We start from the raw sequence: 24378 nt of genomic DNA on the forward strand, positions 1-24378 counted from the left end.
TTTCCGACTTTTATTTAACCCTTTGTCTATACATTTCCAACATCATTACTGAAACTTTTAATTATAACATAAAGTTGTCTTCAAAAACAATATTCGTACCAGATTTTTTCACCACCTGCAAACAAAAGTGTTTTTCATTTAAACAGAATGCCAAATTGGTACGGAAAGGTTATTTTTCATTCATAATTTAAATTTTAAAAACGTGTTCATCCCGCCTGAAAATCAATCAATTTTTTTTACGCTCCCCTAAACTAGTAAACGAAGCTCAATGACATCAATGCGGATCGTTAATTTGTTTAACTTTAAGCGCAAGATAGCAGCATTAAACATAAATCGGATATGACATCAGAACGAATGAATGTGTTTTCAGATCCAAAGTATGCTCATGAGCATACTTGATAATAACGAAGTAAATACTTGATGAATGCTGTTTTATTCATACGAAATCAGCTAAACATCCATTTTCGAAAAGTAAACACTTTGTTGTTTCTTTTATTCATACCAAACGTAGTAAAAACTTAATCTCACTGCTCGACTGCTCGAATGAAGTAAAGTAAAGGTGAATTTTGTTTTTATTCATACGGCCTATTATAACACCGTTGTTTTGTAAAGATAAATAGTGAGACACTTGATCGCGTTAGAGAGATAAAGTATCTTGGTGTTACTATAGATGACAAACTGCTTTTTAAGTCTCACATAGATAATGTCATCAACAAAATTGCAAAAAATACGGTATCATGTGCCGTTTAAGAATGGCTATCTGAGAGGCAAAGAACTGTATATTTGACCATGGTGTTTGTTTTCAAAATTTTAAAAGGATTCCTGCCTCGATATTTGTGTGATCGAATTGAAAGAGGAAGTGATATTCATCGATATAATACTAGAAATGCTGACGAGGTATGAACACCAAACTTCTTAAGTAGAGTGTCACAGAACTCCCAGTTTTCCAAAGGTGTTACTCATTTCAATTCGATGCCTAGGCACATTAAAAGGGCAACCACATTAGCGGATTTTAAACGGCAATGTATTTCACATGTCAAAAATGTAATTTGGATAGTGAGATTGTGATTAACGAAGTAGTTTTTAACGAATTTTTACGAGTTGTGTGTATATGGAAGTTCATATAGTTGTGCATATATGGAAGAATGAACTGCCATCTTCGTCTCAATGATAATGAAGGATTTCTTATATGTTTATAGAAATTGAAAGAAAGAAAGAAAGAAAATAGAATGTAGCTATGAGAAATCTGAATTGTGATAACGATTGGAACATAGTAGAGTTTGTTCTTATTGTGGAATTGAGTTTGCAAATCTTGGTAAAAAGAAGCTCAGTTATGATTGACGTTTGGTTGAAGATCGTGAGAGCAAATGTTGTCGTGTAAAGAGCTTTTTCTGAAGGATCAAGCAGACAACCGTCATAATGAACGGAAAGGCTACAACCTGAAATTCATTCAACGGGTCAAATGTATGGTTAATCTGAAGATTAGAACAGGTTGTCAGACAAATTTGGCAGTCAAGTTACAGTGAACTCAGAAGATGATGTGGGATGGCTTGACGGAACAGCACGTGTTTCTTCTTGTGAATTGGCTGAACTGAAGGAATTACTGTTTACTCTTCAAGCATGTCCAATGAAACGATTGAATAGATGAAGCTTAGTGAAACACTGGTATCACAAAGATGGGATTTCATATCTGTAGATTAAATCAGTTCGTTTTCTTCTGTAAAACTGGTTATGTATTATTTAATTATCACCTAGATAATCGACCAACTGAAACCTATGTAGGAGAATGAAGCGGGACCTTCATTATTATTATTAATAAGCATGGATAACATCTATTACAACCATCCTCCTTTTTTGGGCCCACTGCTCTGGTTCTCAATAATTTCAGGTTCTTATTCGGACATGCTACTATTAAGATCCGTCATTCACAAGCGGAGTCAGGTTTCTTACAATTTCCTGTTTCAGTTTCGTTCTTAGTAATGCTTTCAAGTATGTTCAGAAACCACTTGGTCAACTATTTCCAAAAAAATGTTATCAATTTTACGATAAAGTGTGATGTAATGACATCAATAACTTTATATTGGTCGGGCGCAATTGTAAGTACAATTTTGCGGCAAAATCTGCGCTCTCGAAAATATGCTATACACACACACCTAATGCGTGTTAGCGTCGCTCTGATAAGCACTCAATCTCATTTAACATTGCGACGGAAAAATATTCATTGCCTGGAAATTTACTCTTTCATGGACAACATCACGTCGAACGCCAACAAATGATTAATGATCTGACATTTGGTTTTTGTCGCTATCGTCAAATATTCGTTTCAAAAAATCTCGCAAGACGTCCATTTTGTACTCTGAAAGTTTTTGAAGCCAGTCGTATACAAATTCCTCAGGTAATACTGCTTTTTGATGGACAGCATTAATGTGGAGGTGTTAAAACTTGCTTTTCCTCCTACTGCTCTCTTCCCTATTTTGGCTGTATAATTTCACCCTGACAATTCAAAATTATTTTCCCCGCGAAATAATTATACCGTGAAATACCTTAACTCAAGTTATGTACATGCTGCCTGATTCTGATGCACCTTATCCGCTGGCTCTATTATTGTTGTACAATTTTGCCATCTCCCACTAATCAAACGTAGATATAAATCATCTCGACCGCATCATGTTCTTTTGTGGAATACCTAGCGATGAGCAGATGCAAAAGATAACAAGTGAAGAGGTACGTGCGTAAGCTTAAGCAGTGCTACTCATCCTATAATACGTGCATACACGCTAAATCACAAACAAACTGCATTCTTTCATGAACCCTTTCGTTGACAGGCTAGGCACTACATCCGATCGTTGCCGAAGACGGAGAAACGCAACTTCAGCGAGGTATTCCGCGGGGCTAATCCGTTGGCGGTGGATTTACTGGAGAAGATGCTGGAATTGGACGCTGACAGCCGGATCACCGCCGAGCAGGCTCTAGCACACCCGTGAGTTAGAGTATAGATGTGTCTGTTCACCTTTGCATAACCGAAACATATTTTTTAGATATTTGGAAAAATATGCCGATCCTACTGACGAACCTACATCTTCGTTGTATGATCAAAGCTTTGAGGATATGGATCTTCCAGTGGAAAAATGGAAGGGTATGTATATTGAACAGTCCTAGTGTTGTGCAGTTCGTTAAAATTTTCTCTTCTTTTCAGAGCTTGTTTTTCAAGAAGTTCTCAACTTTGTCCCTCAACAACATGCACACATCGGTGGAGAGGCACAATAGGCGCTTGGGAAGCTGAAATAAACATACAAACGAGACATAGCCATTTTCAAAATAGCTTTTTTTCTGTTAGGAGTATTCTTGTACAGTGGAAGGCGCAAATCAGTCTTTAAAAGTAACGAACTAAGTAATCGAACCAACTGTAATCTTTCAATCGTAGTATTCACCATTTACGTTAAAGCTATAAAGACTCGACGTCATTATTGAAAACAAAACAAAAATGTGATGTGTCTTGAGGGCAATGAGCTCAATGTCCAACAGGCAGGGAATTATTTAAAAAACGCATCAGAAGATATTGTGTAGCTTTGAAAAAATAACAAAAAAATGTTTGGTTGTTAAGTTTATACTAAAATTGTGAATAAAAAGTATTCTAAAGGCTCACATGACCACAGGTATTATGTTAAACTGACCAGTAAGATTCCGTCCCGCGAAACGTCCCGCATTTGGCAAAAGAAACGAAAATGTCCCGCGATATCAATATCATCGTTCGCTAACTGGTCCTGGTTTAACTGGTCTGCTGTTTAACTAGGCGAACGATAACTGGTCCTTGGACCAGTTAAAAAGCAGAATTTCGTAAACAATCGACGCCATATTCAAATGGAAGATTTGCTGTGAGGGGCATTCGAATGTAATTTGAAATGATATGAAAATTGACATTATTTTCGCATGACAAAAACATTGATTAAATTACAGAAAAACAATTTCCGCAAATTATATTCCATATCTGTTGTCGCACTTAATGCGAAACGTCCCTTGGAATCCTTCTGTTTATCCAATTTCATGATCAACGCGAATCAAACAATTCAATGAAGTTCCCCTCGATTTTATTTGACGTTTAACATGCCGGACCAGTTAAAAGGTGAATTTCGATAACTGGTCTTCCCTTTTCGCCCAGTTAGTGAACGTTTACTATATTTCAATATCACAATTTGATCATGTTGATTTTTTTAAATGGATGAACTTCAAAAAAAACTTTTATTTTGCAGACTGTTCAAGAGCGCTGCTTTCATCGCACCGACATTGTGCGATGTTTGTTTAGAGAGTGTCAACTGGAAGCGACAGCAACAAAATTGGAAAATGATTTATATAAAGGTCCCCTATCGATCCGCAGGAACCAACGTGAGTTAGACAAAAAGTTCATTTTTGGTCCCCTAGCTCGGTCAGGGCTTAACGTTTTAAATAAGCCGGAAGAACTAGTGTATACTCGACAGGAAGAGGCAGAGTTGTTTGATGAAATATCGTAAATGATGCGCTGGGCGGTCTTACGGAAGTTGGCCGGAACCTGAACCATGGCCGATGAATAGATGTATATTGGCATGTTATTTTACCTTTTCGTGGCTTTGGTGGTCGTCTGTCTCTCTATTTTGGCCATTCGCCCAAAAGTTTTATATCGGGCGCAGCTGGGGAATGTTGAGAAGGTTAGTGGTCTTCGCGATAATGTTTATCTCCCACCGATTCATCCTCCAGTGATCTTTTGGCATAATGGGCTGATCCCCGTTTCGGCATAAAGACCACATCACCTTCGCAAGTTTCGGCAAGCTCTTCGTACTCGTTCCCCGTTCACCATATAACTCAAAAGAAGAGCGGCTTGGACATTCCCTTCACGCCTGTCAGAGAAGGACCTTCTTCGAGAACATGATGTGAATGGTATATTCGAGGTCATCGCTTATCTGGGGAACGTAAAGTACTCGGTCCCCTGCCATTCGTTGAATTCTAGCATCAAGTACGTCTCGTCTGTCATAATGAGTGTGAAAAGAAGTTTTTCACTTCTTTCGCCGGAATGAAGTTTTTCACCAGCACCTCAAGCTACTCCTCCTGCTTCTCAGATACGGCCGGTCTCGGTCCAGATTCTTCTCCACCGTTTGGTCGGTTGCTTCGATCTCCCGGCTTAAGGAGCGGCAAAGAGATGATAATGTAAATACCAGATCGGCTATATATGGCGGACACAAAGTGCCTCACGATGTCCAACTCCTTCGCTGTGGGGTGGAGCTTGCAGTATGGAAAAATCATCAAGTTGCTTGACAGTGCTGCTGCTGCGAATCAACAGCCTTGAATCATTTTTGTTGTTCACTTAATAAACGTGAGATTTGAAGAAAATTTGTTCCTATTAATTATCTTTCATCGCCATCCGAGATTAGTCCATTTTTTTAATGCCTACGTTAACACTAAAATCGATGAAAAATGAATTGGAATTTTCGAGCATTCCATTCGGTAATTTGAAGAAAATTGTAGAATTTTAATTGTGCTTGCTAGGCGTAAATGCTCTGATTGAGCGAGTGATTTTCGGGCGTAAACAAAATCTATACTCAAAACCGATACTCAGAAAGAAATAATACTGATCAGTTTAGACTCGCTAAACTATGGTTTATGTTCACATAACGTATATACATAACGTTTTGTTTTTTGTGTCCCACGTTAGACCTCTGACCATCTGGTCACTTTATATCATGTATACATCAAAACTAAAACTGAATATCTGTAAGTACACTTGGGAGATGCCCTTCAGAGGGAAATGTAAGATACATAGATCGTTTAACATATTTTTCACATATTTTGGAAGTTCACGATAAATGATAAATGAACATGATGCCTTGTTACGTCAGACTTGCAACGACGATCCTAATTTACACCAAGCGCTGTCAATTTAATTAACTTTTCGAATATCTAAGTAGTTTTTCTATGTCTCTTAGCAAAATTACATCTCAAACGCTCCCAAAAGCCTCAGACAGTTTACTTCGATTTCAACATGATCAAAAAAAATTAGTGACATTGACGTTGGAGACGAATAAATAAAAATATTTCTCATATAATTAAATTTATTGACTTCGCTACCACCCAGTGAATGTCCATTAGAGTGCCAATGAAAATGGCCATCTCTAATTTCAAAAAGTTATCTCATAAAAAATGTTCACCACCTCGAAAAAACACTCTATGCCAAATATCAATCGGACTTAAGGGAGAGTGGCGCAAAGCGGTCAAAGTTCCAGATTTTTGAAAATCGAAAAATCACCCAAAGGGGGAGTAAAGGAAATCGGGGTTTTCGAAAAAACAATTTTGATGCCAAATGTCTTAAAATTGCATGAAATGTCGAAATCTAGTGTCCTCCCGAAAAAAAAATTTTTGCCGAGAATTGCCACTCTGGGACTTAGTTTTTTTAGAATACGAGACGAAACGTATGGTTTTGGGTACCAATAAAAATAGTTATCTCGATTTTTCATTCGGAACTTGTTGCGAAATGTTCATTTGCACGATAATATACCCTATTCTAAATATGAGCTCATTCGAACTTCATTTATTAGTGTCAAAAACTCAAATTTTAACGTCTGCAACACTAATAAATGAAGTTCGAATGAGCTAATATTTTGCATAGGGTATATTATCGTGAAAATCAACATTTCGCAATAAGTTCCGAATGAAAAATCGAGATAACTGTTTTTATAGGCACTCAGAACCATACGTTTCGACTCGTATTCCGAAAAAAACTAAGTCCCAGAGTGTCGATTTTTGGCAAAAACATATTTTTGTACAGTGTCTGTTCACCATAGAGGTGTGGCTCAAAATAGCTCCCCATGTTAGTGGCGGTTGATCAATATCCTCGTGCTAGCGTGAGATTCTAAACAAAGCTGTGCACGATGGTTCTCCGGCGAATAAGGGGATTGGCCCTGCAAGCCATCCGGAAAAATGAAACGCACAGGAAAATTCACAAAGAAATTCGAGACAATCGGACTAGACTCAAGCAAAGAACACGGATTAGAGATTGGGAATTCGGGACATGGAACTACGAGTGTTTCGACTTTTTTTGCGAGTACCCGAATTCTTTCGAGAATATTGGGAACCCGAATTTGAACCTCGTAGCGCTGCAGGAGGTGCTCCCGTGGCATTCTTCAACATCAGAATCATCGACGTCCACATCTCCCATCCAGGTAGCACCGATGAATCGTCATCGGTGATCTGAATACTCAGATCGGCCAGGAGAAGAAGTTCAAATCGATACGTGGTAGGTTCAGTGCCCATCCACGAACCAACGAAAACGATAAAACCGATCATGACGGTTATGGTTTGCTTGCTCGTGTATCATGAAGTGCGAACCGAAACAGAGTTGTCTCGTTCTCTGTTGTGTCATGATGTAAAAGCAAAAGAATGTCACTGGGGGAAAATTATTTCTGTACGATCATATTTGATTAAACGAATGCGAATTATTCAGTGGAACGGTCAATCGACAAACACTGCTGTTTCACATGCAACACGTAAAACTGGTATTCAAATTACAGCAAGTTATAATTTTCATTCCTTCATTTGATGCATTCTTTTTTCCTCGTTTGTATTGAAGAGGCTTTAATCTTTGCATTTAGTTCGCCTCTTATTGATTCATTCTAACAATTTGTAACTGCATCCCGCCTTACTAATCTGATAGAGAGTATTTACTTTACAAATATGGATGAACACACTTGGATTCGAGTCGAACAGATTGAGAGCGATTAAAGCGTTTCTCAGAACCCACTCCACAGGAGTAACTTTGATTCTTTTTTAAGTTACATCGATTTGTGAGGTACTTTGTTACTTTGTACTTTGTTTTGTTATCCTAAAATACAATTGTAAATTCGTAATATCATTCATATAATTTGTTGATTTGTTTGAGTTTAAATTCATCTGACAACATCATCTTAATGAAATAAAATACTTATAACTAGTTAAAAACACATTAATAAATTACATTGAGCACATTCGAATTCTCGATCCTGTTTCTGAAGCGTTTTGGCGGTTCTCCGAAATTAAAAAAATGTTCTTCTAATGAAAATGTCCTTATCATTCCCGTTATCGGTTCATGATGACCAAACGTTGAACGATGCCGGAACGATCGCAGCAAATACGAGGATCGTAGGATTCGACTGTTGTGTGCTCCCGTGGCCGAGTGTTTAGCGTCAAACCTAACATGCCGGGGGTTTGGGTTCGATTCCCGTTCTGGTCGGGGAAATTTTTCTTCAAAGAAATTTCCTCTGACTTGCACTGTGGTCACGCGTATTCTAGAGCTTGTCACTCAGAATGCATTCATGGCGTGTTATTTGGCATAAAAATCTCAACTAAGTACTAATGAAAATGACGCAAGTAATACTACGTTGAGACGGCGGAGTTCCTCTAGGAACGTTAGTGCCATATAAGAAGAAGAAGGATTCGGCTGGGAGCGCGAAAGTTAACCATCTCTAGTTAGGTGCATCTAATTCACCACAAATTAGTTTGGCAACGAAAGTGACTTGTTGAATACGCCTACGACGTTCAAGCGTATCCAGATTCTGTAATCGACATCTAGCTATATATGGCGGCAGATTCCGTGGATCACGCCAAGGTATATGCCTGAGCGCTCTACGGATGAAGCGTTTCTGAATTCGTTCAATCCTGATGCTCCACATATGTTGGTAAGGGTTCCAAACTACCGATGCGGTTTCAAGAATTGGTCTTAAAAAAGAACAATAGAGTGTCTTCAGGCAGTAAGGATCGGTGAAGTCCCTAGATATTCTTGAAATGAACCCAAGCTGACGATTAGCTTCAGTGATCAGCGCAGAGAGGTGTGCGTCGAAGGTGAGTTTAGAGTCGAGCGCTACACCCAAGTCGTTGACCTGACTTACTCTCTCCAAGATGATATCATCAATCATGTACTCAAATATAATTGGCTGTCTTTTTCGATAAAAACTCATGATCACACACTTAGCCATCAGCATGGTAAGTTTGTTCAGCCGGCACCGACATACTTACTGGTGAAGCAAGCTCTGCAACCGAAGGCAATCCTCGAGAGTTTTGATAGCCAGATAGATCTTCAAATCGGCAGCGTAGATCGATACACCGCCGGATGCGAGAATAAGCGACTCGTCGTTGTAAAATATCGCAAACAGCAGATTGCTGCCTTGTGGAGCTCCCGAACAAACAGCAAACGGATATGAAGTGTGAGACTGGAGCTTAAAACGGAGCGTCCTTCCAGAAAGGTATGACCTCAGCCAGTAGATGAATCCTTCAGAAACACCAAGACGAGATAGTTCACTCAACAGGATGCGGTGGTCAATTCGGTCGAAAGTGGCTTTTATGTCGATATAAATAACATCAACTTGAGCTCGTTCTTCAAGGCGGTTGACACAAAACGATGAGACCTCTAGAAGATTTGTGCTAACCGAGCGTCCTGGCATAAAACCATGTTGTATTGGTGAGTTATAGCTCTTCACTTCGAAGAAGACAACATCGTTCACGATCATCTCAAATAGCTCAGATGCGGCAGAAAGGCTGGTTATCCCGCGGTAATCGATCATGTGGCACTTATCTACTTTTTTGAAGACGGGAAACAAATAGGAGTGCTTCCACACATCTGGGAAGATCCCTTGATCCAGCGAAGCTGTGTAGATACGGGAGAGTGGCAAAGCCAAAGCTGGAGCACAGCGACAGAAAACTATTGCAGGAATGCCATCTGGGCCAGGAACTGTTGACCGTTTCAACTTTTTTACGCTTCTCTCAATCATCTGTGGAGTAACAGCGAATGACCGCAAGTCTATTAAAGCCTCCGGTACATTAGCTGCAGCACATTTGGCTTCGGACGGGGTGGCTGCATCGGCTACAAACACTGAAGCAAAGTGTTTTGAGAACAAATCACACGTTTCAGGATTTTCGGCAAAAAAATTTTTGCCGAGAATTTCCACTCTGGGACTTAGTTTTTTTTAGAATACGAGACGAAACGTATGGTTTTGGGTACCAAAAAAAATAGTTATCTCGATTTTTCATTCGGAACTTGTTGCGAAATGTTCATTTGCACGATAATATACCCTATTCTAAATATGAGCTCATTCGAACTTCATTTATTAGTGTCAAAAACTCAAATTTTAACGTCTGCAACACTAATAAATGAAGTTCGAATGAGCTAATATTTTGCATAGGGTATATTATCGTGAAAATCAACATTTCGCAATAAGTTCCGAATGAAAAATCGAGATAACTGTTTTTATAGGCACTCAGAACCATACGTTTCGACTCGTATTCCGAAAAAAACTAAGTCCCAGAGTGTCGATTTTTGGCAAAAACATATTTTTGTACAGTGTCTGTTCACCATAGAGGTGTGGCTCAAAATAGCTCCCCATGTTAGTGGCGGTTGATCAATATCCTCGTGCTAGCGTGAGATTCTAAACAAAGCTGTGCACGATGGTTCTCCGGCGAATAAGGGGATTGGCCCTGCAAGCCATCCGGAAAAATGAAACGCACAGGAAAATTCACAAAGAAATTCGAGACAATCGGACTAGACTCAAGCAAAGAACACGGATTAGAGATTGGGAATTCGGGACATGGAACTACGAGTGTTTCGACTTTTTTTGCGAGTACCCGAATTCTTTCGAGAATATTGGGAACCCGAATTTGAACCTCGTAGCGCTGCAGGAGGTGCTCCCGTGGCATTCTTCAACATCAGAATCATCGACGTCCACATCTCCCATCCAGGTAGCACCGATGAATCGTCATCGGTGATCTGAATACTCAGATCGGCCAGGAGAAGAAGTTCAAATCGATACGTGGTAGGTTCAGTGCCCATCCACGAACCAACGAAAACGATAAAACCGATCATGACGGTTATGGTTTGCTTGCTCGTGTATCATGAAGTGCGAACCGAAACAGAGTTGTCTCGTTCTCTTTTGTGTCATGATGTAAAAGCAAAAGAATGTCACTGGGGGAAAATTATTTCTGTACGATCATATTTGATTAAACGAATGCGAATTATTCAGTGGAACGGTCAATCGACAAACACTGCTGTTTCACATGCAACACGTAAAACTGGTATTCAAATTACAGCAAGTAATAATTTTCATTCCTTCATTTGATGCATTCTTTTTTCCTCGTTTGTATTGAAGAGGCTTTAAACTTTGCATTTAGTTCGCCTCTTATTGATTCATTCTAACAATTTGTAACTGCATCCCGCCTTGCTAATCTGATAGAGAGTATTTACTTTACAAATATGGATGAACACACTTGGATTCGAGTCGAACAGATTGAGAGCGATTAAAGCGTTTCTCAGAACCCACTCCACAGGAGTAACACAGGAGTATTCCTTTTTTAAGTTACATCGATTTGTGAGGTACTTTGTTACTTTGTACTTTGTTTTGTTATCCTAAAATACAATTGTAAATTCGTAATATCATTCATATAATTTGTTTATTTGTTTGAGTTTAAATTTATCTGACAACATCATCTTAATGAAATAAAATACTTATAACTAGTTAAAAACACATAAATAAATTACATTGAGCACATTCGAATTCTCGATCCTGTTTCTGAAGCGTTTTGGCGGTTCTCCGAAATCAAATAAATGTTCTTCTAATGAAAATGTCCTTATCATTCCCGTTATCGGTTCATGATGACCAAACGTTGAACGATGCCGGAACGATCGCAGCAAATACGAGGATCGTAGGATTCGGCTGGGAGCGCGAAAGTTAACCATCTCTAGTTAGGTGCATCTAATTCACCACAAATTAGTTTGGCAACGAAAGTGACTTGTTGAATACGCCTACGACGTTCAAGCGTATCCAGATTCTGTAATCGACATCTAGCTATATATGGCGGCAGATTCCGTGGATCACGCCAAGGTATATGCCTGAGCGCTCTACGGATGAAGCGTTTCTGAATTCGTTCAATCCTGATGCTCCACATATGTTGGTAAGGTTTCCAAACTACCGATGCGGTTTCAAGAATTGGCCTTAAAAAAGAACAATAGAGTGACTTCAGGCAGTAAGGATCGGGGAAGTCCCTAGATATTCTTGTTTAGAGTCGAGCGCTACACCCAAGTCGTTGACCTGACTTACTCTCTCCAAGATGATATCATCAATCATGTACTCAAATATAATTGGCTGTCTTTTTCGATAAAAACTCATGATCACACACTTAGCCATCAGCATGGTAAGTTTGTTCAGCCGGCACCGACATACTTACTGGTGAAGCAAGCTCTGCAACCGAAGGCAATCCTCGAGAGTTTTGATAGCCAGATAGATCTTCAAATCGGCAGCGTAGATCGATACACCGCCGGATGCGAGAATAAGCGACTCGTCGTTGTAAAATATCGCAAACAGCAGATTGCTGCCTTGTGGAGCTCCCGAACAAACAGCAAACGGATATGAAGTGTGAGACTGGAGCTTAAAACGGAGCGTCCTTCCAGAAAGGTATGACCTCAGCCAGTAGATGAATCCTTCAGAAGCACCAAGACGAGATAGTTCACTCAACAGGATGCGGTGGTCAATTCGGTCGAAAGTGGCTTTTATGTCGATATAAATAACATCAACTTGAGCTCGTTCTTCAAGGCGGTTGACACAAAACGATGAGACCTCTAGAAGATTTGTGCTAACCGAGCGTCCTGGCATAAAACCATGTTGTATTGGTGAGTTATAGCTCTTCACTTCGAAGAAGACAACATCGTTCACGATCATCTCAAATAGCTCAGATGCGGCAGAAAGGCTGGTTATCCCGCGGTAATCGATCATGTGGCAGTTATCTACTTTTTTGAAGACGGGAAACAAATAGGAGTGCTTCCACACATCTGGGAAGATTCCTTGATCCAGCGAAGCTGTGTAGATACGGGAGAGTGGCAAAGCCAAAGCTGGAGCACAGCGACAGAAAACTATTGCAGGAATGCCATCTGGGCCAGGAACTGTTGACCGTTTCAACTTTTTTACGCTTCTCTCAATCATCAGTGGAGTAACAGCGAATGACCGCAAGTCTATTAAAGCCTCCGGTACATTAGCTGCAGCACATTTGGCTTCGGACGGGGTGGCTGCATCGGCTACAAACACTGAAGCAAAGTGTTTTGAGAACAAATCACACGTTTCAGGAACAGAGGACGACTCTCGATCTCATAAGAACACCTTAGACGGGATATCTGCAGTTTTCCGCTTAGAGTTTACAAACTTCCAGAAACTTCTTGGATTCCTGCGCAAGTTCATCTGAATACGAAGTACGTATGATTTGTAGAGAGTTGTGAAGACTGCGGTATGCATTGCTAGCGAGTTGAAAGTTGTGTTTTGTTTCAAAACTTCGTCGACGACGCAACTTGCGTTGGCAGGAATTTTTGTCGCGCCTTAGAACGCGTAGGAATGGAGTACTCCATGCTGGAGATATCTGAGATATTTTTCGTGGAGTATTCGTTACTAGCCAGCTACAGACAATTTCGCAAAAGCGCGTCGCCATGTTGTTAATGTCCTGACCAAGGACACTCCAATCGTAGCTACACAGAAACTCATTGAATGCAGCGAAATCAATTTTAGAGTAATTCAACGATTTTTCAGCTTCGTCACGATCCTCAGCAGCCGACACTACTCCACCTGTGGCTGATAACGACAGTTCTAATGGTGGATGGTGCAGATCCACCGGTAACAGTGGCGATACGGATTCGCTAATAGCTATGTTAATGTAGGGTGCGCAGAAAACCAGATCCAATGTTCGGCCACGAAAATTGAACTCAGTACCAAATAGCTGCAGGGAGTTGATACTTTCGTCAAGTCCAGTTTCGGTCAACATGATGACGTCGTAATTGCAATCGCTTACTGCCACAAAGAGATCGTCAATTTTCGTCCTCAGGCCGCGTACGTTTTGGTAGTACAGCCATATACCATTTGTGTCGCCCCCGCTAGAAACCAAAGGCAGATCAGGTCGTGAATGGTTCCCAATTGAAGTATACTCGCCTAGGATGGCACGTTGGAAGACCCCTTCCCCAGACTCAACAGCAGGACCGGGACGGCTATTCTGACACAGGCTGCAGGGCTCGACTGAGTTGTACGGTAGGGGCTTCCATGATGCTGTTATTCATGCGTCCCAGTGGTCGAAGCTCATCATCAAGCTGATCGGTCAATGTTAGTTGAACGGAGTGAGGCAGGTACGAGTGATCACAATACGCAATGAATATCATATAGTAAAAATTCAACCAACCGCCGCCCAAGCCAGCCACCAGTCACCCAAGCTACCATGCCATATTCACCACAACCAAGGATCCGATTCCCGCTGTGTCTGATCAATAGTAATGAGAGAGATTATAAAAGGACGTAGGATGACGTAGGTTGGTTCTATTCGGTCCTCAAGAGTCTGAAAGGCAACACGTTGATAAACCACAAGTTTTGCAGAAGTAATTCGCCGGTGATTGTATCATGCAATATCGGTGTACTCGAGTGAGAAAAAAGGAAATTCTGCGGGAATGCTCCAGAAAACGTTCATGCAAGTGAACGAAAAGCCGCGTGACAGTTTTCATTGTGCTACGGTCTTCCCCCAATAATTGTGGAGTTTTTTTTCTGTATTATAGTGATTTTCAACACTTCTGGCTGGTTCGTCACTTTTGCTTCCATTTTTGGAAGAATATCGGGAGTGAGAATTGAACTCGTGATCTTGAGCGTGAAAGGTATGGATGTTACGCTAGATCGCCTCCTAATTGTGGAGTTGTTTGAGAGAACGTACACCTTGTGACGGTATAAAGCACAACATTGCGTGACAGCAGATATTTTCTCTCCGGAATGTCTGCAGTTCATGTAAAGGAGTCATCCAGGACATCGGGGACCAGCAGCAACAGACATGGTGTGGTGGCTTGGGTGGATCCGGAGACAAAGAAAATTCATGTGAACAATAGATGTTAAGGTTAGTTTAGTCTAAAAACCAGTTGTCGTGATTTAGAACGCCCCACATCCGAAGCGACTCTGATTCTTTGAGCTAGATCTCATTGTAATCAGCGGACAAAAAGGTTCAGTTACAGTACACAACGGTTGAATTATTCCCTTCGCACCGATCTGCTCTGCAATATCACTCTTTAATAATGACCGGGGTAATCCTTCACCCAGGCATACGTATTCACGACACCTGTTTGTTCATAAAGCACTCTCGAGAATTACTTACATTACAACTTCGATCCAAAATCGAGTGTTCTTCCAATATATCAATGAGTGTGATTCTCTGCTAATTGAGCTGACAGACATGCCCTCTGCCTTGTTGAATGAAATAATGGGTGGTTCCGAAACTGGCAGCCATAAATATTGCTACGATTGCCACTTCTACACGATCTCCTACCATGATTGAAAAGACAGTTCTAGCGCCCGTTCATATTTCATTTCCTGAATCTTCTGATGATGGTTCTTCCGTTTCAGGAACGTGATCAATTCGTTCCGTGTTCCTCTGTGCTTGGTCGAATTCTCTCTCGCTTGAAGCTCAGATAGCCCGGTAGCCCTTTTCTCTGCTACTGCTTTAACTTCATGTTATCATTGGAAAGCCGTGAAATTGCGACGGGATCATAGTGGTGATCGATCAATGGAAAAATATATCGAAAAACAATGCAACATAAAACTTTTGTAAATGTATGAAATTTCCAACACCACATATATTCTCTCCTCTGGTTTGCGGGAATCAATGGGAGACGAATTACAATGATATTGACAGTCTACTCAAGACACTTTTGAGTTAGCCCAATTTCAAAAACGACACAATCTAGGGTATTAGCAGGTTTTATAACCTTTACGAGATGGCAAAAAAGGGTAATAGAGTCTGAATAATTTTCGTTAGTAAAAGCACAACACGTTTTGTTTATGATATATGTATTTGTGTATATATATTTCCTCTGATATTACATACAGTACGCACACAGATCAGAAAACTCTCTAACCATATCTTCTGTGAAAAATAGAAGCTGTGTGAATGATACAAAATAATGATAGTTTAACAGACTCCCTTTGTGATTAGTTCTAATTTTTAAGTGGTATAGTTGTCAACAGCAGTTTAGTTCGTTTTTCTTCAGCATATTTTTGTGTTTCACGATTCAGAATGTAACTGTACACAGCATATGTATGGATATATAATCTTTATATGATATTCAATCTCAATTACCTATACCTCTACTATCTCTAACATTATCACACGCATTTTCTTGACTTGCTCTTCAATCATTTGATGAAATTGTATATACAGATTACAAAACATAAGCTAAATGTAGCTGGTCATGAGAAAGAAGCAAACTTTAATTACTCCTGGCTGTTGTAAGGATGAAAACTAAGAATATTCAATCATGAAGCTAACAGCGTGTGAGATCATAAGTTAGTATTATCATAAATCTCTGCGTATCTGATCCTTGATTATTTGCCTAGCAGGAAGCTACTTTTGTGGTTACATATGAATCGCTGTGCAGAGCAATAAGTTTCTGTAACATTATACAATAATGGTTATGTTGATTTTCTTGAAAATTATAGGTCATTTTCCGTGGTCCATGCAACGAAAGCGATGTTTTAGTAGTCAGCGGAAGTGAGAAAACCACGAGGACTATACAATTTCATCATTTTGTTTAATCCGAGCTCAGATTTCTTCTCATTTTTCTTCATTAGTTGGACCCCAATGTATGCAATCAAAGCAGCTTGGACCATGTTCCAGCATAGAATAGCTAGAATATTATCGTTGAGAAGTAGTTTTCCATTGCTGAGTTGTTCGAGATGAGAACGAATTTCATGACTTTGACGGCGTTCTTGTTGATCGAGTCTATCATCAGACACATGTCTTCGGTTCTCAGTTCTATCTCTCTCAAAACGCTCACGTCTCTCGGTACGTAAATAAAATTCGCGATTCTCATCATGGGCAATCAAACGGTTGTCTTCAATACGATTTCTATGGATACGGTCTGAACCATGACGATTTCCTAGACGGGTATCACGCTCATTTGATTCTGTTGCTTCGGCATCTTCGTTGTTGCGGGTTATTCGTTCGATTATTCTATCATTATCACCAGTCCTGTCCATACGTTCACGTCTATACTTACGCGCCTGATTATCACGGGCTTGAATATCACTCAGTCTTTCATGAACTCGACGGTCTTTAGGATCATCATGGATACGGCTGAATTGCATTGAATTGCGTGCCTCTCGTCGGTCGTTCGTAGAGTCACGATCACGTATAGTTACCCTGCGTCGTTCTTCAGCCACTCGATCCAGATCGATTTCCTCAGATCGTCTTGAATCCTGACGATCAGTTTCGACGCGTTCATCCAATGACCGGCGTTCATCACGTCGATCGGTCACAGACATAATACGATCTTTATCGGCGAGTCGATCTTGACGATCACGTACATTTAACCTACGGCGTTCATCTGTGACTTGATTGATGGTACTTTCACAAATTTCCCTGGATTCCCAGCGCTCGCTTACTCGGCGATCGTCTAGTGATCGACGGTTATCTAGTCGATGACGTTCATCCGTTATGCGGTCACTGTCAATACGATCGCCCGACGACCGACCTTCGATTCTCCGATCACGAGCATTCATTCTGTGGCTTTTGTCAGGGTGCCTTGATTCTCGGCTCTCAATTTCTACCCGATCGCTCAATGCTTGGCGTTTGTCACGTCGATCGCGTACACTCACCCTTCGGCTTTCATCGCCAGATCGATCATTTCGTTCATCTGATTGCCTTGAACTTCGGCGCTCACTCATCGATCGGCGTTCGTCTCTTCGATCGCGTGAATTCATCCTGCGGCTTCCATCCCCATTGGTTCTATCAGACAGTCTTGATTCTCGACGCTCACTATCAACACGATCGCCTAACGAACGTCGTTCAGCTTTTCGATCACGTATACTCATCCTACGACTTTCATCGGCCATTCGATCTTGTTTAGTTTCATCAGACAGCCTTGATTCCACGCGTCTAGGTTCAATGCGATCATCCATCGCACGGATCTCATCTTGTCGTTCACGGACATTCATCCGGCGATTTTCATCGGTGATTCGCCTTAATTCCCAGCGCCCAGCATGGCGTTCATCTCGTTGATCACGTTCGTTCATCCTGCGACGTTCATCGGTTCGATCTACGGCAAGCCGTCCGGAAAATCTCGTCTCTTTTTCGGATTCACTATTGAACAAAAGAAGCCGTTTTTCCTGATCCTGGTCCAATCGATCCACTCGTCGATCCGAATAGAAACAACTCTCGCCTTCACGCAGCTCATCACTCATGCAAAATCGTTGATCCTGGAGACCAAAGGTGAGCTGCACAAAGCACAAAACTAGCACGCTTGAGCCAAAGTAAAACAACTTTGAGTGCACTTTAACCTTGTCCATTGTACCCTTACAGTTTTCGTTCGTTTGTTTGAAGAACGCGGATGCTAAAAGAGCTAAGAGGGAACTGTGACAGGATTCTTCCGGTAACGGCTCTTTTATAGCAACGATTCGAGTATCAATCTGTGCTCGCAGGATAGGCGATTGGTTCGGAAATTTCATTTGTCTCCAATTTCATACATCGATTGAGCTCAATTATTGCGCAAGTGTGAACACTGCAAGCAACTGATAAAAAAACGCCCCACGAATGAAGTATAACCAACACGGGATACACAACGGATTCCCTACAGCAAGAGTGCCCCCAAATGTGTCACCGAAGGATGAAAGGACAGGCGCGATAAGAATGAAATAATGCTGCACAGATGATGCCCTTTTAGTGATGCTTTACTGTGATTTAGATGATAATAAATAAATAGGATCCAATGTTCGTGGCCACCCACAACAGATGTATGAATGAAACAACTTTGATTGTGAATGGTTCGAATTGGAAAATCAGTAAATGTCTCGAAAAATACATTTGTATTCATATTAGTTTACAGACGTTTTAAAATATATTTTTGATGATAGAATTCTAGTCGGAAGACGATATTATTTCAACAACTTTACATTCAAATCATTACCTCTTAGGCTCATAACATTGTGAAAAGAATTTAGTTCAATTTTTAATATGCATCCGTAACATAAATCATCAATTATACATGCCAATATTAAAGCCTTCTTTTAGTGTTTATAAGCAGGTAACTTCCTTATGGGTAAGTGGAACTATTGTGTTGACATGCTCAACCGAAATTTCATTCAACTTAAGCATTCCACTAGCTGTGTGTAATGAGCACCCATGAGTGTCCCAACAAGGATACAGTGGAGTAAATTTCGTGCCTTTTGAATATGCCGAATGGAAACCAATTTGATATACAATCGATATAAAATTATAGGAACAGAGGGCGAAGCCAAAAAATGTTAAATGATTTCACCGAAACTTCGTGAAAAATGAACGCATATACCGTTTTGAATCATATTTCGGACACTCTGTAACAATAAATTGAAATGCTTAATACCCTGATGATATAACTATAAAATTATAATCACAATTGATTTTGAGAGTAACAGTTTAGTTATACTATCAGGCAAATGGGGTCATATTATTCACACAATCGACGCCGACGACTGATGACTCCTACTGACATACTGCACATCCTTTCACATTGCCGTTTTCATTACCTTTAGTGAATACGATTCGAACCCAAACGGAACATTCACTTGAATAAGAACACTTTCATTTGATATACGACACGAAGATGTACACAAGGCCGAAGAGAGTACCATTTACGTACTCTCTTCGGTCTCTTCGGAAAAGTCATCCCAGGGAATAAGTGGATATCGGCTAAGGCAAAGGACAAGATCAACTTTTAGGTAGTGCGATAGTCGTTCGCGAACTGGATGTACACTCTGTCCAACTTCTATAAGTCATTGTAAACAAACAATGCTTCAATTTATATTCTAGTGTATTGTATGTATGTATTGTATGTAGTGTATTTATATTCTAGTGTATTGGTGACTACCATACACTGCATAATTTTCATTTCGATCAATAAATCTGAAAAATGCCGTAGAATTCGATGCATTTCACCAATAAAATGTTGGTATCAGAGAAATTGCTCGTCGGGTTGGATGGACCCATCAAGTAATGCTCAATTATTTGGCGAATCCTCAAGGATACGGTTAGGAAGAAGAGAGCTCTACGTAAATATATGCTCTCTGACCAGGTTAAAGCGGGAAATAATTAGAACAGCTTCGAATACCTCAAAATCGCTTATGTAAATAAAGCAATCTTAGAAATTTAAATGTTTCCTGCGCGATCCTGCAACTGTGTTTTGCCCTGAGTGCCCTGAGAGCGTGAGCCCTGTTTATGCTGCCTACGCTCAGTTTGCATTGGTTGGGATAGGGTTGACAAAGCCCCGACATGAACCGACAGTGGGGCATGGTATGTTATGACCTAAGATAAGATCAGACAATAGGAGGTCTTTTACGGACCAAATTTCTGTCATATACGGACCAAATTTCTGTCAGTCGTTCTGATTTCTGATTGGCTGATTTCGATAAATTTTGTAAACAAAGTAGATTTTTTCAGTGTTGCCAATAAAAATAAATAGCGTTGGATTTGTATTGAATTCAGAAATAGTGAATTTAATGAATATTACGATATTTAGTTTGAAGGAAATGTGCAGGAATTATATGCAGGTTATGTTGTGTTTTTTCACAATAGAATAAAGTGTGCCGTTCACTCATTTGTCAATTTAGCTTCGTTAGGTCCCTAATGCGATTTCACATTTCCGAATATGACTTCCATTGCTAAGAAGAAATGGAAAGTCTCATCATTCACTATGCGGATGGGAGAGTTGTTAGCTCTAGCTCGTAAATATGAAAAAGAGATGATTGATACCATCCAGGTTGTGTTTTGCTAACTACCAATTGTTACACTGCTGACATGTTCTTTCCCGCTGACTTATTTTGATAAGGTAAATAGCTATATAGAACAACGAATTTTGTTGTTCTGTCGAGGAAAGTTTTCGCTTCACCGACGGTGTACTCATAGTCGAATTCAATATTCATGTCATGCACATTATCACTAAAATTAGATGAAGGTGAAAATCGATATGATGTCGATACTGCTTCACTGTTCATCAATTTTTGGGCTGAACATTCTTCTAGTCGCTTTGATAACAAGTCCATCAATCCAACAAGATGTTCTTGTGTATCGGCTGTATACGAAGCATTCGGTACTACGGTCATGTGTTGCGAATGAGTCACAATTTTCAAGTTGTTCCTGAATAGCAATGGAGTTGAGCGCCATTGTTGTGCACGGAGAAAAGACTCTCCAAACAATTTTAGACGAGTTGTTATGGATATCATTATTATATTATAGATATGGGTATTTAAAAGACTTATTTTATCTTTTTAATACATATTTTTGAGATTGCCTAATTGAAAATATGCAAAATCATTAAATTCGCATCAACCAAATGTTACGATTCATAAAAACCAAAAAAATCCTAAATTTAATAATATTTGGCAACTTTGGCATCTTCATGTCATGGCTTCGTTTTTGGACGACGAAGAAGAGTAATGGCGAGTTTACATTAGGGAGATCTATAGCTATAGATGGATTTATTCACGTGAAAATAGGTGTAAACGGGTGAGAATAAATATGATACACTTATTCGAGGTATATATAACTTGAATAAATTCAGCATATGTAAACGCTTGTGAATTTCTCACTGGTGAGAAATCACTAAAGTTGGATGCAGTTCTACTTCAGGTGAATAAATTCACCGAAAATATGAATATATTCATTATAGAAGTTCACGCTAGTGTAAACGGTTGATGCGATTTCTATAAATCTCATCATATTTCTTCACATGAATATATCACTAGTCTAAACCCACCCTAAGAAGCCAGTTGTCTCATCTTATCTTATATCATGGACAGACATACAGCTGTACTAGCGTTGTACGTGTACAACGTTGTATAGGTACCATCGTACCATGACAGACATACTTTGGTTGTACATTGTACCGTATGTCAAACTGACAATCAGAATTTTTTCCGATTTTTACCACATATTTCAATGAAAAAAGTTTTTATTTAGCATTCAAACTATCAAACATAACAACCAAGTTTAAAATCTGAGTTTATAACTCAAGAGAAAGTCAATGAAAAGAACGTTTACCAAACGTTTTGATTCGGCTTGTTCATGCTACCCACCACTAACCGTCTATGGCGCTGCGCGCAGTACAGCTGTAGCCATGTACAGCGGTAAAATAGGTCGGTACAGGTACAACGATTGTACCGAGTTGCTTGCATGGTTCTAGCGCTGTACATGGTGACAGACATACAATTTTCGAAGTACAGCGGTAGAACAGCTGTATGTCTGTCATAAGTATTAGGTAATGACAAAGGATGTTTTAAGACGAATGCATTTTGCTATATACATGGTGGCCACACGACTTTAGTTTTAGAATTCCCGCATTTTTCCCGACTTTTTCCCGCATGATTTCACGAAATTCCCGACTCTCAAAAAAGAAAATTTACTAAAATTGTGTTGTTAGTTAAAAAATGATTGTAGAAACCAAATTGCGAAAATATTTTTTCTTTATTGTTTCTAAGTATCGCATGTGGATGTGTTTCTCAGCAAAAAATTTTGGGTTAGATGTAGGGTTCAGGGAATACGGACTCCAACTTCACTTACTCAGAATTGAAACATTTTTATTTGTTAGAATAACTGACCAGAACCTCATTGATCACATCCAAACACATTTCGGGCATGTCTGGGTACCTTTTATGATCAGTTCCTGAGTTGAACCAAAAATCCATAATGCGACTTTTCTATCGAAGACAATTGTGAAATTTCTCACAATTTTTTTCACAATTTCACAAAATTCACTTAATTTGACTTACACTGAATTTCACAAAATTCAGTGTAAGTCAAATTAAGTAAGTTACTTGAATCAAATTTAATTGGCATGCCTGAACAAACAGAATGAAAAAATTAAGCAATCATGTTTTTGAAGTTCATTATGTGATTCAGTGAAACATGTGAGTTTGTTCAGATTGCTGCGTGCTTAACTGCCGTAATTTCGCAAAGTGACGCAAGCGCCAAGGTTGACGTTTTTCGTTTTTTGTTATAGATCGATAAAGAATACAAAATACTTTCAATAAACCGCGAAATTTTGCAGAAATGTGGAAAAATGACCCCGTAAAAGCTTGAAAACGAAGTGGTGCAAGCGCCATTTCCATTGTGAGGCGGCGCAAGCGCCAATTTCCACTATGATTAGATCAAGCTGATTGTTATGCGATGTTATTTTTTATCTGATTTGATGGTATAGAATAAACGAGCTGGGACAGTAAATTCCACACAGCAACATATTCCATAATGGACGTTTAGCATAATGAGAGTCACATCTCTCTTGTAAGAAACCACTTTTAATGTTTTAATGGAAAACAGTCCATCCCCACGCAGTGCTACATTTATAATAACCATCTTCTATCAGAACTGTAAACCACGCATTTAGAATCTTTATTTTAAAATCTCGTTCAATATTCAAGTTCATAAAATGAAAGTCAGCTTAAAGGAATATTTTATCCTAGATTGAGATGTATTTCTGTTATCATATTGCACATTACAATCTTTATTGTAACTAAATAATTAATCGTCATCAGTGTTATTGTTGATCGTGAGGTCTCCCCAGAAGTGTCGTTTTTTTCTCAGGCTTCAAGGGACAAAGCTTCTTGACGATATTTTCTTTCCTCGACTGCGCAATTCCTCTTTCGGAAGAATTGAAGCTTAGTGTTGATTGGAGGGTAAATGACGGTTTCTTCACTTCTTTCAGCTGAGTTTTGGTGAACAGTTGTACTCTCTTAAATTCTCCATCAAAACGTATCTTGTAGCAAAACTCAAAGCATCCTCGCGTGAACTGTATATGTTTTACATCAGATAATTTGGGACGCTGCTTCATGTGTTTTAATGCGGATGGCTTTAATTGTATTTTGTTTTGGAAAAAATCGGTGTAGTTCATTATTGTTTGACGCACGTAACAAAGTCGGAAAATGTGTAGAGCTCTTCGTTCTGATGTTTCCTCATACTTCGCTCAACGGCGGCATGAAACGCGTCAGCAGACATGTAAGTGTGTCCTGATTCTAAGTATTTGAACGTTATTTCTTCAGTGTTCACGAGTGAAGAATTTACTAACAGAATCATGTGAATGAAAAGGTTCCAATTCTTGTTCTGGCTAGAACAATTGTCTAACCAGTATAGAACCCTTTTCGTGGAACCATTCAAAATCAGATGTTTTTAGAAAACACTCATCAAATCTGATGACTTTCGTCCGCTTATGGTTTCGTTCCATAACTTTCCTCCTGCTAGTGGTGCAAATGTTTCATTCATGGCAACAATTCTCCTGGCAAAAATGACATCCTTAAATCGCTTCATTCTTAGCAACTGAATTACCTATTTTAGATCGAAGGAAAGATATAGGTATTAATTAAC

The 24378-nt window shown here is 39.6% G+C and overlaps 2 protein-coding genes across 4 annotated transcripts in view; one reads left to right on the forward strand and one right to left on the reverse strand.

The window, feature by feature from the left end:
• Window positions 1–3645, forward strand: part of LOC129767363 (mitogen-activated protein kinase p38b-like) — a 36053-nt gene extending 32408 nt beyond the window's left edge. For 2 of the 3 annotated variants that reach the window (XM_055768147.1, XM_055768150.1), the window contains exons 6-8: window positions 2826–2980; window positions 3039–3136; window positions 3197–3645. In XM_055768147.1, the coding sequence (XP_055624122.1) occupies window positions 2826–2980; window positions 3039–3136; window positions 3197–3267 (324 nt within the window). In that variant the 3' untranslated portion in view covers window positions 3268–3645. Of the gene's footprint in view, window positions 1–2644; window positions 2725–2825; window positions 2981–3038; window positions 3137–3196 lie in introns of all 3 variants that reach the window. The other variant, XM_055768148.1, reaches the window with a different exon arrangement.
• Window positions 1–24378, reverse strand: part of LOC129767366 (reactive oxygen species modulator 1) — a 327366-nt gene that overhangs the window by 276849 nt on the left and 26139 nt on the right. The window lies entirely within an intron of this gene.

The sequence above is a fragment of the Toxorhynchites rutilus genome, chromosome 2 (assembly GCF_029784135.1).
Source record: "Toxorhynchites rutilus septentrionalis strain SRP chromosome 2, ASM2978413v1, whole genome shotgun sequence".
NCBI classification, from domain to species: Eukaryota; Metazoa; Arthropoda; class Insecta; order Diptera; family Culicidae; genus Toxorhynchites; species Toxorhynchites rutilus.